Source organism: Thamnophis elegans, chromosome 6 (assembly GCF_009769535.1).
Source record: "Thamnophis elegans isolate rThaEle1 chromosome 6, rThaEle1.pri, whole genome shotgun sequence".
NCBI classification, from domain to species: Eukaryota; Metazoa; Chordata; class Lepidosauria; order Squamata; family Colubridae; genus Thamnophis; species Thamnophis elegans.
Genome location: NC_045546.1, coordinates 80,881,139 through 80,895,629, shown reverse-complemented (window position 1 = coordinate 80,895,629; position 14,491 = coordinate 80,881,139). Strand labels below are relative to the sequence as shown.

Below are 14,491 nucleotides of genomic sequence, written 5' to 3'. Positions count from 1 at the left end.
AGGAATAGCTTTTATACAGAAAAAAAAAGCCAAATAAAAACAAATCATTTTTCTCTTATTTTAATACATATCCCGCACAATTCAGCGGCATTTTGAGGAAATGAACCCACCTTCCTGTTTTAAGGTGGATGAAGGGGAGACATGTTTTGCTCAACAATTTCTGTACTATTTACATGTGCCTCAGCGATACAATGATACTCAAAACGATAACATCTTTTAAATGGTGTTGACTCTTGGGGAAAGCAGAAAGTGTCTCCTTATCTTAATTGGCAGAATGTTTTATCAGTTTTTATTAATCAAAATCCAGGTTTTTAAGAAGAGATTGGACAACCATTTGCCTGAAATGGTGTAGGTTTCCTGCTTGAGCAAGGAGTTGGCCTAGAAGATCTCCAAGGTCCTTCCAACTCTGTTATTCTACTCAAAAATAAACTCACCTCAGTGACAAAGCCACAGGAAGTAAACACAACTGGTAAATCATTGATAGATGATATGAATGTACAGATGCAGTTGTACATACAGATAAAGTCATCTAGACCAGTATGCACTGTTTCAGGTAGGGTTCTTGTCCAATTGTAGGGGGATACTAGATATTAAATTTTCTATATACAAGCACATATTTAGCATGTGGAATTCTTCACATTTCACTAATCCCTTTGTAATAGGGCAAACTTAGCAATAGCAATAGCAGTTAGACTTATATACCGCTTCATAGGGCTTTCAGCCCTCTCTAAGCGGCTTACAGAGTCAGCATATCGCCCCCACAGTCTGGGTCCTCATTTCACCCACCTCGGAAGGATGGAAGGCTGAGTCAACCCTGAGCCGGTGAGATTTGAACCGCTGAACTGCAGATAGCAGTCAGCTGAAGTGGCCTGCAGTACTGCACCCTAACCACTGCGCCACCTCGGCTCAAACTTATTACCTCCCTGTAGCAAACCCAGACACGTGCTACCTGAATTCATGACTTTTTGCATCAACTCAACCTTAGTATTCTTACTTTGCAAATCAGCAATCTGCAGTTTTTGTGGCTGCCATTAAATCAGTTCTCAAAGCAAAAGACAGTGACCTGTTTAAAGTGCTCAAATCAAAAACAGATCATCTGCTAATGTGGAAGAAATGTTTCCCAGCTATATCGCATTCATCGCAGGCCCTTGAAATGAAATATAATTTTAGCAGGTGGCAATTTCATTCTAATATGAGAAAATCTAGGGTTGTTATTTTTTCCACACAAGCCTTGGAAAATACAATTTTCATTGGATTGGATCCATGAAGTCAAATGGTCTTTCCCAAAATAATCAGCTTCCCTGCCAACCTATCATAGAGCTGTTTGCTTAAATGGAAGAAAAGACAGCAATGTCAAAGGAAGTTGTTATAAAGAACAGCAGAGCTGAATTCTTAACCATTAGAAAACCCCAATTACACTAGAGAGTTGATTTTCGTGTGTGTGTATGTAGTGTATGATTAGCAGGAAGCAGGGGCCCTGGTTTGGCTGTTCAAAGTATGTCTGAGATTCAATCAAGTTGCCAGGGAAATGTTTCTCTGCTTGATAATGAGGAATAGCAGCAGTCTATAAAGAGATAATTTGTGTGTGTGTGTGTGTTGTGCCATAAGCAAGCAAAGGAAGTCCCTAAGATTCCAAGCCTGATCCTTCATTACCCAAAACCATTTATCAGAAAACCTTATCAAACTTTCAGTATAGTCTTAACTTCCTTCCTTCTGCACCGTCAAAACGCTGAACAATTGCTGAATGAATGGTCATAACTCAAGGACCTGAATTATGAAAATAATATTGTTGTTTGTGGTGTTTATGTCATTTCAACAAATTACTATTAGAAGTTTCATCTTTATAGGAATACTTTGGGAGATTTTTGAATATATTTTAGTGGACGTGTCAATCTTTAAGTCAATTTAAATGTCCCTGTTGTGGTGGGTAATGGGTTTGTGAAAAGACACCTTTAGCCAATTTGGTTCACCGACAAATGCGCGCACGACAAAAGCGCGCTGACAAAACCGCGGCGAGAAAACCACGACGTCAAAATCGCGCCCACAACAGCGCGCCAACAAAAGCGTGCATTCAACAAACAACGCGAAAACAACGTAATAACCCTAACCCTAACCCTGAACCTAACCCTAACCCTTACCTTAACCCTAATCAAAATTTTGTTGGCGCGCTATTGTCGGCGTGATTTTGACATCACGGTTTTCTCGCCACGGTTTTCTCACCGCGCTTGTCATGCGCATATTTGTTGGGTCACGAGCCAATTTTGGGTAATTTACCAAGGTTTGGAAATCACTTTCCTATGTGACAGTGTACAAGTCCTGATTGTCCCAATATGACCTCCAATTTAGGGCACATGTACCAGGTAAGAAAGTTATGCCCCATGAATATTTATATCTAGTTATATGTCACACTGCCCAACTTCCTCACAGAGTCTCTGGTAAGTGTATACTTTTGGACTACAGTTCCCATCATGAGTACTCCACACACATTGTAACTAAAGAAGGCTGGCACCAGGAATTATATGATATGTATTTTCTGTACTTCTGGACGGTTCACCGACAAATGTGCGCCCGATAAATGCGCGCCGATAAAACTGTGCTGCCATCAACAAACAACATAGCGGGATGCGAAAACGTTATAACCCTAACTCTAACCCTAATCGCGCTTTTGTGGGCGCGCTTTGTGGGCACGCATTTGTTGGGCACACATTTGTTGGGTCACGCTTCTGGACAACTGGAGCAAGCAACTGGGAACAGTATACCAGTGATCAAAGACAATAGAGCTGAACACGGGTCTCCCATTTCCCTCAATAAAAATAGTCCAAGCAGTGCTCCAACAATAGAAACAATATTATAGATCACATGGGCACGTTTAGAAGTGAACACTAAATAGCATTAAGGAAGTCACATTCTAGTTATGGAGATAGGCTATTCGGGGGCATGATCTTAAGATTCGATGCAGGTTTCTCTCCAGATTAGGTTTTTAAGGTCATTGGAAGCAACACATAACTGTTACCTAACAAAAAGCACAGATAAGAACCAGAGTGAAATATTTGTCTTGGATGAAATATTTAATTTTGGTTTTAAATTCTAAGACCTCAATTTTCATATGAATCCTTTATTACTTTTTTGAAATGTTTGTTGAGGTCATGCGCACATGACAAAAGCGCGCCGACAAAGCCGCGGTGAGACAACCGCGACGTCAAAATCACGCCGACAACAGCGCGCCGACAAAAGCGTGATTAGGGTTAAGGTAAGGGTTAGGTTCAGGGTTAGGGTGATTACGTTGTTTTCGCGTTGTTTGTTGAATGTGAAATCATTGTTGAGGTCCAGCCCCGACTGAAATGAATGTATTTGTGTCGTTTTAACTTGTCTTATTTTATTTTTATTTTATTTTCTTTCTTTTCTCTTCTGTAAGCCGCCCGGAGTCCTTCGGGATTGGGTGGCCTATAAATAAAGTTAAACCTTAAACCTTAAATAGGGGAGATTGCTTAAGCATTATAAATGTTACTAATTATGGAAAACGAATCTGCACAAAGCATTGTTTTATCCCTTTGTACTCATCCACAGCTCAATTCTGAGACCCTTTGCAATATATACCTTGAGTATGAAACTATGAGAATTCATAGCTTACAGACCTTAAATAATCCTTAAAGCTGGTACAGACAATCTTACCTCAAGATCCCATTTTTCAGGCCTTTCCTTGCTAGAAGCTTTAAAGAAAAGAAGATTTCAGCAGACCCTGATTCCTTTTTCTTGTGCAATTTTTATAGGAGGAAGCAAGTAAATCATGACGGGAGTTTCCGTGTCTCTTCTTGCGAAAATAAAGTGCCGTTTTGAAAAGTAGCGAAACCACAATGATGGCTTTTTTTTTTCTTTTTTTGCTGCCCAAGGCGAGATCTGGGAGGGTGGATCCCAGATCACAGCTGCGTATAACTTTAAGTGATTCATCAGCTGAAAGGAGTCTCCTCTCCTCTCAATGCCTCTGCAAGCCAAATATACAAGCTGGTCCCTTGATTCTAACTAGGATGGAGAACATTTTGGCAGCCAGGGGGCCTTGTCTAACATTTATAGGAGAACCGGAAGGTCAGAGCAGATTAAGTGAGATACCAAGTATGCAAGACTCATGCTTTTCTGTTCAACATTTGAGGGAATATTCATTTGTGTTTCTGTAAAATCTGTTTAAAGGATTAGAAATATGGTTTGCACGTGACTTCTGTAGTTGGCATATGTCTCAAAATAGCAGGAAACTGCCATTTTTGACAACTGCAACCAGCATTTTAGTAAAAGAATTCAGATGCTTTAGAACAGGGGTGTGTCAAAACTGACAGCCTGTGGGACGGGTGCTTCACACACAGGCCATGCCCACTCCAGCTCTGCAATGGGGGAAAAAACAATTGTGACAGCAATGCAGTGGTGGGTTTCAAAAATTGTTTGAACCTACTCTGTGGGTGTGGCCTCCTTTGTGGGAGTGGCTTGCCGTCAATGTGACCAGATGGGAGTTGCTTGCTGCCCATGTGACCGGATATTAAGATGCCGACGACACTTGTCAGAACCACCTCAAATTACCTCACACACAGCACTGGCATGCATAAGAATATTTATTTATTTTATTTATTTTATTTATTTTATTTATTTTATTTATTTTATTTATTTTATTTATTTTATTTATTTTATTTATTTTATTTATTTTATTTATTTTATTTATTTTATTTATTTTATTTATTTTATTTATTTTATTTATTTTATTTATTTTATTTATTTTATTTATTTTATTTATTTTATTATTTATTTTATATATTTATATATATATTTATTTATTTATTTATTTATTTATTTATTTATTTAAAGCTTTTATATGCCGCCCAATCCCAAAGGACTCCGGGCGGTTTACAAAGAAAACATAAAAAACATAAAAACAATACAATTTAAAACAACAGTCACCCCTCATAAAGTCATTCTAGTCGGGGCCCGACCTCAACAGTGAGGTCAACAGCCCCAGGCCTGCCGGAACAGCCAAGTTTTTACGGCTTTCCTGAAGGCCATCAGAGGGGGTATGGTCTGGATTTCGGGGGGGGGGGGGGAGCTGGTTCCAAATATGATGTAAACTTGTTTTTTAAAAGGCATCTTTGGTTTGCGTTAAAACAACTTCAACACACGCAATGTTCTGATTGCACCACAAACGCAGTAGTCATCCTTACCTTTCACAGAGGCACTGAGTTTTATAAATAGGAGCATGATAGTGTAGAATAATCATATCCAAGGACCAGTGGTGGGTTTCAAAAAATTTTGGAACCTCTTCTGTAGGTGTGGCCTGCTTTCCGGGTCCACTGGTGGAACCTCTTCTAACCGGTTCGGTAGATTTGACGAACTGGTTCTACCAAATAAGGTGCGAACTGGTAGGAACCCACCTCTGCAGCAATGTGACACCACAAGTTTGATATCCGTGCTCTATGGTTCATCAGAATTTCAGAATTGTCTACTCTTGTCCTAAGCCAATTATAAGATTAAAAAGAAAACCAACAGACACCCTTTGGTCTTGCGGAATGACTGACCTGTTCAGACTTCTGATGGAAAATAGCCGACATATCCAGCAAGGTGCTGCGTTCATCCAAGGCCGCAGCAAATGCCTTCCATTCCTGTTCCAACTGGTTGGCAATCTGCTTGATTTGTTGCGAAGCATAGTGACCGGACTCCACCAAACGATTGGCTACCGACATTATGCGATTGATGTTCACATACACATTCTATTTAAAAAAAAAAAAAGGAGACGGAAAAGATTACTAAGGAGATTAAACTTGATGGTTTGACTTAAAAACTAGCATCAGCCAAGATGAAAAGCTTTCTGCTAGTATTCTTACAGTAGGCACCTTGTGTAAGCGTCAGAGGTCTGCATGAAGAGAAATTCTCCGGTTATTATTTAGGGGGCAAAAAAGTACACTTTCAGTATGTTGAATTGAAAATGTAGAATATTGCGTTTCTGTAAACACTATTCTAAAGCTAGACTTCTTTGCAAGCTCTGACTCAATATCTACAGGGCCTTCAGTACCTTATCCCTGAGATAGATAGATAGATAGATAGATAGATAGATAGATAGATAGATAGATAGATAGATAGATAGATAGATAGATAGATAGATAGATGATAGATAGATAGGTGTCTCTGTGTGTGTGTTGCATTTGTGCTGATAAATAAATAAAGGGAGATAGTATAGATCTATTTCAAGCTATTTAGCTCTCATCAGCTAGCCATACCCTTACTGGGATTTGAACCTGTGCTGTATTTATCAGCACAAATGCAACACAAATGTAACAAAGGCAACAGTAAAAATAATGGCTTTCTGTTGTGATGGTCTCTTGTGACGAGCCGATAGACAGAGAAAGGAAGCAGTATGCTTCCTCCAATATTTGGGCATACCAGGGGTTGTGACACTAAATATATACGTACGTACGTACGTACGTACATACATACATACTTTACTATAAGCAAAATAAACAAGACGGGGAATACAAAGAACACAGAGCTTAATCAATATAAACCATATTTGTTAAAAAAAAACCAAGGAAACATTGTTGGTGAAAGCTTTGGTACCAAATGCATAATACTAGGAACAACCATATCAAAAATACTCCCCTATGGGGAAAATTGAAATCATGATTTTTTTTTACATGCATAAGAAAGCATTAAATGACAGCTCTGGTTGCAGGCTGAAATAAAATGGGCAAGAAACTATTTAGTGCCAAGCAGAAAGGAAATCATAAGAAAAATATAGTATATTATCCTTTGATACGAGCCAGCACTTCCTCTTTCACTCTCTTCACCTTTACTATATTTTGTGTCTAAATAAACGGTATGATTACATTGAATTAGATATGCAAAATTCTAAAATTTAAATTGCAATTGTAAAACATGACATCCTGGACTCCGAACAGCCACCCGCTGCCTAACACCCAATATTTCTGATAACTCCTTGGGTATCTGACAAATGTTCTGTTCCTCAGAATTTTTATATTACATGCTGCCAAAGTAAAGCTTCTCCAGGTTTATTTTGTTTTTATCTTGATTATCAAATCATCTCAACTTACACTGGCTTATAACAACATGCTAAAATGCAGTAAGTTTACCTCTATAACGCAATATAATATACCACCGTACTTTCCGAGAAAGAACATTTTGCTGGAGGAGGACAAGATGTAGCATTCTGATAAAGTGGTGCTTTGTAACTTCTGAGAATTTATTTTGTGAAAGGGTGAGCTTTCCCTTCCCAAAGGCCACATGGAAAGTGAACTTGCACATATTTTCAGATTATAACATTACTCATTAGGCTAAAAGATTGGGAAACTCTGAGACACACTGGTCTAACTGAAATACAGAAAGTTATTGCAATTATCTGATGTGATACAGCTTCTTATCTTTTATTTTAAATGACTAGGCAGCCAACATTGTACATATGGCGCTGATCCTTAAATCGTAAGAAAACATCATTAAACTTGTCCCTAAGTTTTAGGACTCTCTACTTGATTCTGGAAAAGCAAAGACCAATGCCAATTTTTTTGTGCCAATGCCATTTCCAACTCATCGCCACTTACTTTTAAGGAGCAATAGAAAAACTGAGCCATAATTTGAGATTAGCCAGAGCAAATTAAGGGGAAGGCAAACCCTGAATATACTGCACTTTTGAACTGATGTTAAACAACTGATGTCAATAATGGACATTTTGTTTAAAATGTTCCTTCGAAGTTGTTTAAGATGCATAAAAGCTGCTTAATTGATTACAGGATAATTTTAGGGGGAAAAAATCTGAATTTCTGGTCTGGGTGGGGAGAGACTTCAAGAAAAGAACTGAATTTTAGACACTGGCTTTCCAGTTCAAGTATATTTTTGACCTGACCTCATTTGCTTTCGAATTGGATGACAGATTTCATTTTCACGGTACCACAAAATGAAGCTCATCATTCTATAATCTGATTAAGCACACATCTTTCCAATGCTAAGAGAAAAATACAGAAGTGTGTCAATGGAAAAAACATTTTTTTTAAATTTAAGTATAAAGTTCTGCTTTCTACAAAGTGGGAATGGTCATCCTGAAAGAACTACAGTTTTGAAAGGGATTTTCATTCTTGATTTGTTTATTCAGCCTATAGGTGCCTGCTTCAGTAACATGACCCTGCTCTCCATAAATAAGGAAGAGCTGTTCGTAAATGAACAGGAACAGAGAAACAAATTTTGTTCCAGAAAAGGAACACTACAGGTTGTGTTGTCTGCTGGGACAGATGTGACTGATACATCTGTTAGTATGTCAGTATTAAACAAATCTTAATTTAGGTTAAGTTTCTACTTTTCTCGAAGAAAAGATTTAACCATTTTTGAAGGCTCCCTTTCACGAGTGGCATATTGTAAACTGCCTGGATTAGTAATGATCAATCTAAATTTAAATACGGCTTCATGTGAATAAAACATTAAGGAAAACATAACATTCTACTAAAGGCTAAACTTTCATGTTTTCTTCTTAGAAAAGAAGTTCTGATGCAGGGGTGGGTTTCAACCGGTTTGCAGCGGTCCCCGCGAACCGGTTGCTCGGCGAACCCGGAAGTAAGTAACTTCCGGGAACGGCGAAGGGCCCACCCGCCTGTCCGTGCTCCTTACCGGTCTTTGAAGGCTTCTGCGCTTCCACGCAGGCGCATGGCACATACAGCGCCTGCGCGATTCTCCACGAGCAGCTGGATGGCACGTACAGCGCCTGCGCGAGTCTCCGCGAGCAGCTGGAGCATCGCGCAGGCGCTAAGACGCATGCGTGAACTGCGCGCGTGCATGAGGACGCCGCCGGCCCCGTTCCAACCGAACCGGTTAGAACGGGATTAGCAACCCACCCCTGTTCTGATGATGTTACTTAATTAGGTAATGAATCATCTGCAAGCAAAAAAACAAAGCTCAAGGGAGCACCAAGGAATCCACAATTCAACCCTGAGCTACATAAATTCACTTCTATTTTAATTAAGGAAAACCCAAACAGACCTCTTGATAAGTAGCCCTAAAGAAGTTCAAAACTGCTGTCAAAATAAGTCCCTTCCAAAACTGCAGAAGTTCAAAACTGCTGTCAAAACAGGTCACATCCAAACTGTAGATCCCAGGGAAAGTTGTGCCCAGGAGAAACGAAGCACGACTTAAAAGTTGAATAAATCCAAGCGTTTGTTTTATTAATGCATTTCCATTTCAAAACCCCTTTTAAGAACTGTCAATTAAATGCTAGGTCCATGCAGTCATCAAGCTTGAAAAGTATTTTATTTTTTCCTTTGGGAATTCTACGAGTTACCTATTCCCTTCAAAACTGTATAGCATCTGACTCTGTGTGTGTGTTTGTGACAGAAAAGACAAGACGGACACCCGCACACTGCGCAGTACTTTTAAATATTATCTCAATTTTTTGGGACAGCAGTGTCTAGAAGTTTTATATATTTAGATGTTGTGGCCCAGCAGGAGCCGTTGGAGCTGCCACCAGACTCCGACAGCGAGGGGCCCTATGAGTCGGCTCTGGAGGATGTGGAGGACCCTGGGCAGGGTTCTGACTCTGAGCAGGGCGCAGAGAGGCTGGTTGGCCACCAGGAGGCGCCTGAGCCTGGACCAGGGGGAGGATACAAGGGAGAGGGATCCGGACACCAACAGTGAGTTGTTCCTGGATGCCCGGCACCGAAGAGCTAATAGGCGTCAGGAACAGTTGCGCAAGTGCAGGAGGTAATTGCGCTCAGCTGGTGGTCATTAGGCTCCTCTCCAGACTATAATAAGGACTGCTTGTGCACACGCCCCTCTTGCAGAAGTCGACGCAGGAACTAATGTTGGAGAACAGAATTGTGAGCTTGGCAGGCTGGATTGCTGCCACGGCTTATCTATGCCGGTTTGCTGCCAAGGACCTGTCTGTCTGTTAATAAATTCTGGAAAGTATCTTTGACTTGGAGTGTGTTGGTGTGGGAAGAGGGGTGTCAGAACATTTAGATATATATGTACATGTATCTAAAGTACACACACACAAACAAAAATTCTTCCATTAAATTCTTCTTTACATTTGTGTGTTACCTAAACAAGCAAACTACGTTCTTCTCAATCTCTCTTCTCTCCTATTTATTTACACTAGATTCTCCCCCAGGCTTCCCATTACCCTGCTTTCAGTGGGGATCAGAAACCAAGGCTGTGTATTCTTCGGTATTAAAAAGAACAAGGTGTATCAAAAAAGATGAAGTGCTCTTGCAAAATTCTTACCATACAGTTCATAGCAAAATGGTTGTGTTGGGTCTGGAGTTCCATAGCATGAGGGTGGCTGGCTCCAATTTCTGTGTAGCTGTTCAAAAACAGGCCTTTATTGTGTGTGATCCAGTCAAACATCTAAAGAAAGCAAAAATTAAACGTTCAGCAAAGAAGTGGTCAGAGGCTTAAAACATTTGCCTATTATCATATAAATCAGGAGTCTCCAACCTTGGCAGCTTTAAGACTTGTGGACTTCAACTCCCAGAATCCCCCCTCCACCGCCAGCTATGCTAGCTGAGGAATTCTGGGAGTTGAAGTCCACAAGTCTTAAAATTGGCTCTTTTAGTTTCTCAATATACCTTAAATACTAACCCAAAGATAAATGGCTAGCTAGGCAAAAAGAAATTGATAAAAGACAGTGAGACATGCCATGACTCCTTTTGAAAAGATGAAATAAGTATAAGGAACACTACGTCTGTCAAATGCAAAATTTGTTGAAACACCCACTGAAAAAAATCGATGTACCAATGAAGCAAGATGGAATAATCAACCTGTGCCTTATATTCTATATTGTTTGGATGAAAATATGCTTGTATATTCTACAATATACAATATTATTGTATGCTCTCCAAAATGTGTTTTGGCTGATCCCGGCTCCCTCCAAGGGATTAGATAAGATTTCAACAAATGAATAAACTGAAAAGGTGACTATTGAATGAAAATAGGAAATTTCATTCATAAGGACGTGGCAGCATACCAACAAGCACTAACAAATTGAAGAGTATTATCAACCAATGTGATCGTATCAATCAGCTCCAATTTCAGCTCTATTTCTGACAGTTCAAAGTTTTTGAACTATGTTCAAAATTAACCCCGGGCATAAGTTGCCAGCGCTGATAGCCGATGTCAAGATATTCCTGTTTGGAAAGGACCCAAACTGGTACTTCACCCTAAGTAGACTGCACGCCATCAAAGCCATCTATGACACTAGTGCCAGATCTAGAAATACCCTCAGTTCACTATTTTAAGAATAGCACAATCTTTTTCAGAACCGACCAAATGTGGTCCATGTGAGCAGATGTGCCATTCACCAAGCACACCTCATTCTTCCGTGACCCGTCAAAACCGCGGTCCACAAAAGCGCGATCGATGAAAGCGCACATTTGACGTCATCACATCACATCACGAAAAAAATTAAAAATTGAAATAAAATTAAAGCAAGCCGATTCACATAAAGGTAAGGGTTAGGTTTAGGTTTAGGTTAAGGGTTAGGGTTAGGTTTAGAGCGTTAGGGTTACGTTTAGCGTTAGGTTAAGGGTTAGCGTTAGGTTTAGCGTTAGGTTAAGGGTTACGTTTAGGGTTAGATTTAGGGTTAGGTTAAGGGTTAGGTTTAGGTTTAGGGTTAGGTTTGGGGGAGTTAGGGTAAGGTTTTCGCTTTATTTTTACATTTTTCGATCACAGCGTGATGTTTTCGTCGCGCTGTGATGACGTCAAATGCGCGCTTTCGTCGACCACGATTTTGTCGGCCGCGGTTTTGTGGTGGAACCCATTCTTCTGGGGAGAGAATGTCATTCATTGGTCTTCATTGCTGTGTTGATCCACTGATTTGAGGTATTGATTGATGCACCTTTTAGGTGGAAAAGTGAGGTAAAGCTGAATATCAACTGTGTATTCTTAACTAAGTTCACTGTTGTAACTCAGCAGAAGCTTGCTGTGAGTTGACTCGGGATGCAGGAATAACAATGCAGCTGGGGCTCGTTAGTGTCATCTTCTGGAGATAAAAGGACTGATGGTGCCACGCCCTGGTGGCAGAAGTGCTCATCAATTTAATTTACTTCATGCTATACTTGAGATCTTAGAAGTGAGAATATCAATCACTGTGAAGTTTTGACATGGTTATTTGGAATTTGGGGAAGGAGAGTTTAACCATCTAACTACAACTCATTTTTTTTTAAAGTACACTTATTCATTAGCTAATGAATGCTTGTTTGTTTTCTTAGCAGCTATTTAGTTAAGATGTATAGGAGGTATAGGTGTAATTTAAGAGAGTCCTATAAAATATCCAAATAATAATATCTTGGGTGGGTCTCCGCTTTATAATCTTTTAAAGCTTTGATACAAGCCAGGGATGGGTTTCAACCGGTTCGCGGCGGTCCCCACGAACCGGTTGGTCAGCAAACCCGGAAGTAAGTAACTTCCGGGAACGGCGAAGGGGCCTACCCGCCCGCCCTCCTTACTGGTCTTTGAAGGCTTCTGTGCTTCCACGCAGGTGCATGGCACATACAGCGCCTCCGCGATTCTCCGCGAGCAGCTGGAGCATCGCGCAGGCGCTAAGACGCATGCGTGAACTGCGTGCGTGCACGAGGACGCCGCCGGCCCCGTTCCAACCGAACCGGTTGGAACGGGATTAGCAACCCACCCCTGATACAAGCCCATGTGTTATCTCTGCTGCTACAATAAACAAACACAAATACTCTCCAATGCAATGTACTGGAGTCCAATTTGTCTGTCTTATCATCTCCCTAGATATAAGCAAAGTAATCAAGAAAACTTCTGTAAAACCAAGATGCCCGAAACAGCTCTGAGTTTGAATGTGTATAATAAGGCCAGCTGCCCAGATGCCTTTACTTTAATAGGAAAGATTAAGCAGGAAATCCCAGCAGATACAAATATTGATTCAAATGTACAGTAAGTTAAAACTCTTGTTGTAATCAAAAACAGTTCAATCTGAGCTACAGCTTCTCTAAAAGCACCAAATACAGAATGTCTTATGGAATAAACATTCATAGACCAGTCTACTTCATTATAATAATGATAATCAGACATAGCAAACCTGAAATGTAAATACAACCATATTCACATGTTTCTGCTTAGAATAAAACCCCCAAATGTATGTTGCGTTCTAACAACATTCTTTTCACTTGTTTAATTCTCCAGGGTATCCAGCTACAGAAGGAAAATGAGGTTAGAATTTATTCCAACTCATGTTTATCATCTCCTGTTGTCACTGGAAAAAAGGATGAATCAATCGTATATTTCCAGATGCTTCTTTCCAGCCCCTGCTGAATCTTAAATTTTGGGGAACATTTCCTGTATGTATGGGATGCTGGATCAATGCAGGAAATCTGTCCCCCGTGTTAGGATATAAATTAGATAAAATCTATCCAGATCTTCTCAGCTATTCAACCCTCTAAACAGAAAGCACCATATATATTTTTTGAATATCTATAAAAATGAAATCCAAAAAAATGGAATATTTTAAAGCCTGGCTAAAAACAGGGGTATGCACTACATTCCAAATCAAACTGTTTCCAAATTCAGAACTTCCTATTTCTTATTTATTTTATTTACGTTTCAAGTACGAGGAACCTTTTTTTGTGTGTGAAACAGCTGGTTTCCAGCACTCTGGAAGTGTTCCTAGCTCACATCAGATAGTCCATGCTCATAGGTGTCTCGAATTACTTGGAATGGTTGTTTCCCATTCCAAGCAAAGCATTTTGCACTTAAAAGCTGGATACTTCACATTAAAAAAAGGTTCCGTGTTTTTCATAGCCTTAGTTGCTACGTTTCCTCCAATTCCCCCCCTTTTCCCATTATTAGCTAATGCTATGAGACAGACTCTATTTCTCAAGAATTGAGGTGGCACAGTGGTTAGAGTGCGGTACTGCAGGCTGCTTCAGCTGACTGCTAGCTGCAGGTTCAGTTCAAATCTCTCCAGCTCAAGATTGATTCAGCTTTTTAATCCTTCTAAGATCAGTAAAATGAAGACCCAGATTGTTGGGGGCGGTTCCACCACAAAACCGCGTTCGACTAAACCACGCTCAACGAAACCGCGTAGCTGACGTCATCAACAGGGCGACAACAGCACGGAGACAGAAGCATGCTGTAAACGCTAAACCTAAAATTAACCCCTAAACCTAACCCCCCCTAAACCTAACCCTAACCCTTAACCTAACCCTAAACCTAACCCTTAACCTAACCCTAAACCTAACCCTAACCCTTAACCTAACCCTAAACCTAACCCTTACCTTCAGTTGAATCGGCTTGCTTTCAAAGCGCTATTTAAAGCGCCCTTCTTTCTCCGCGCTCGTTGTTGTCGCCCTGTTGATGACGTCAGCGACGCGGTTTAATCGGGCGCAGCTTAGTCGAGCGCGGTTTTATCGTGCCACGGTTGGGGGCAATATGTTGACATTTGTAAACGGCTTAGAGAGTGCTGTAAAGCACTATGAAGTGGTATATAAGTGCTATTGCTATT

General features: G+C 40.3%; 1 protein-coding gene across 1 annotated transcript in view; it reads right to left on the bottom strand.

Annotated features, from left to right (window-relative positions):
* TRIO (trio Rho guanine nucleotide exchange factor) overlaps positions 1 to 14,491 on the bottom strand; it is a 325,986-nt gene that overhangs the window by 199,408 nt on the left and 112,087 nt on the right. Inside the window, exons 6-7 of the mRNA XM_032219436.1 lie at positions 10,252 to 10,374; positions 5,553 to 5,744 (exon numbers count right to left, since the gene is read on the bottom strand). Of these exons, the coding sequence (XP_032075327.1) occupies positions 5,553 to 5,744; positions 10,252 to 10,374 (315 nt within the window). The remainder of the gene's footprint in view (positions 1 to 5,552; positions 5,745 to 10,251; positions 10,375 to 14,491) is intronic.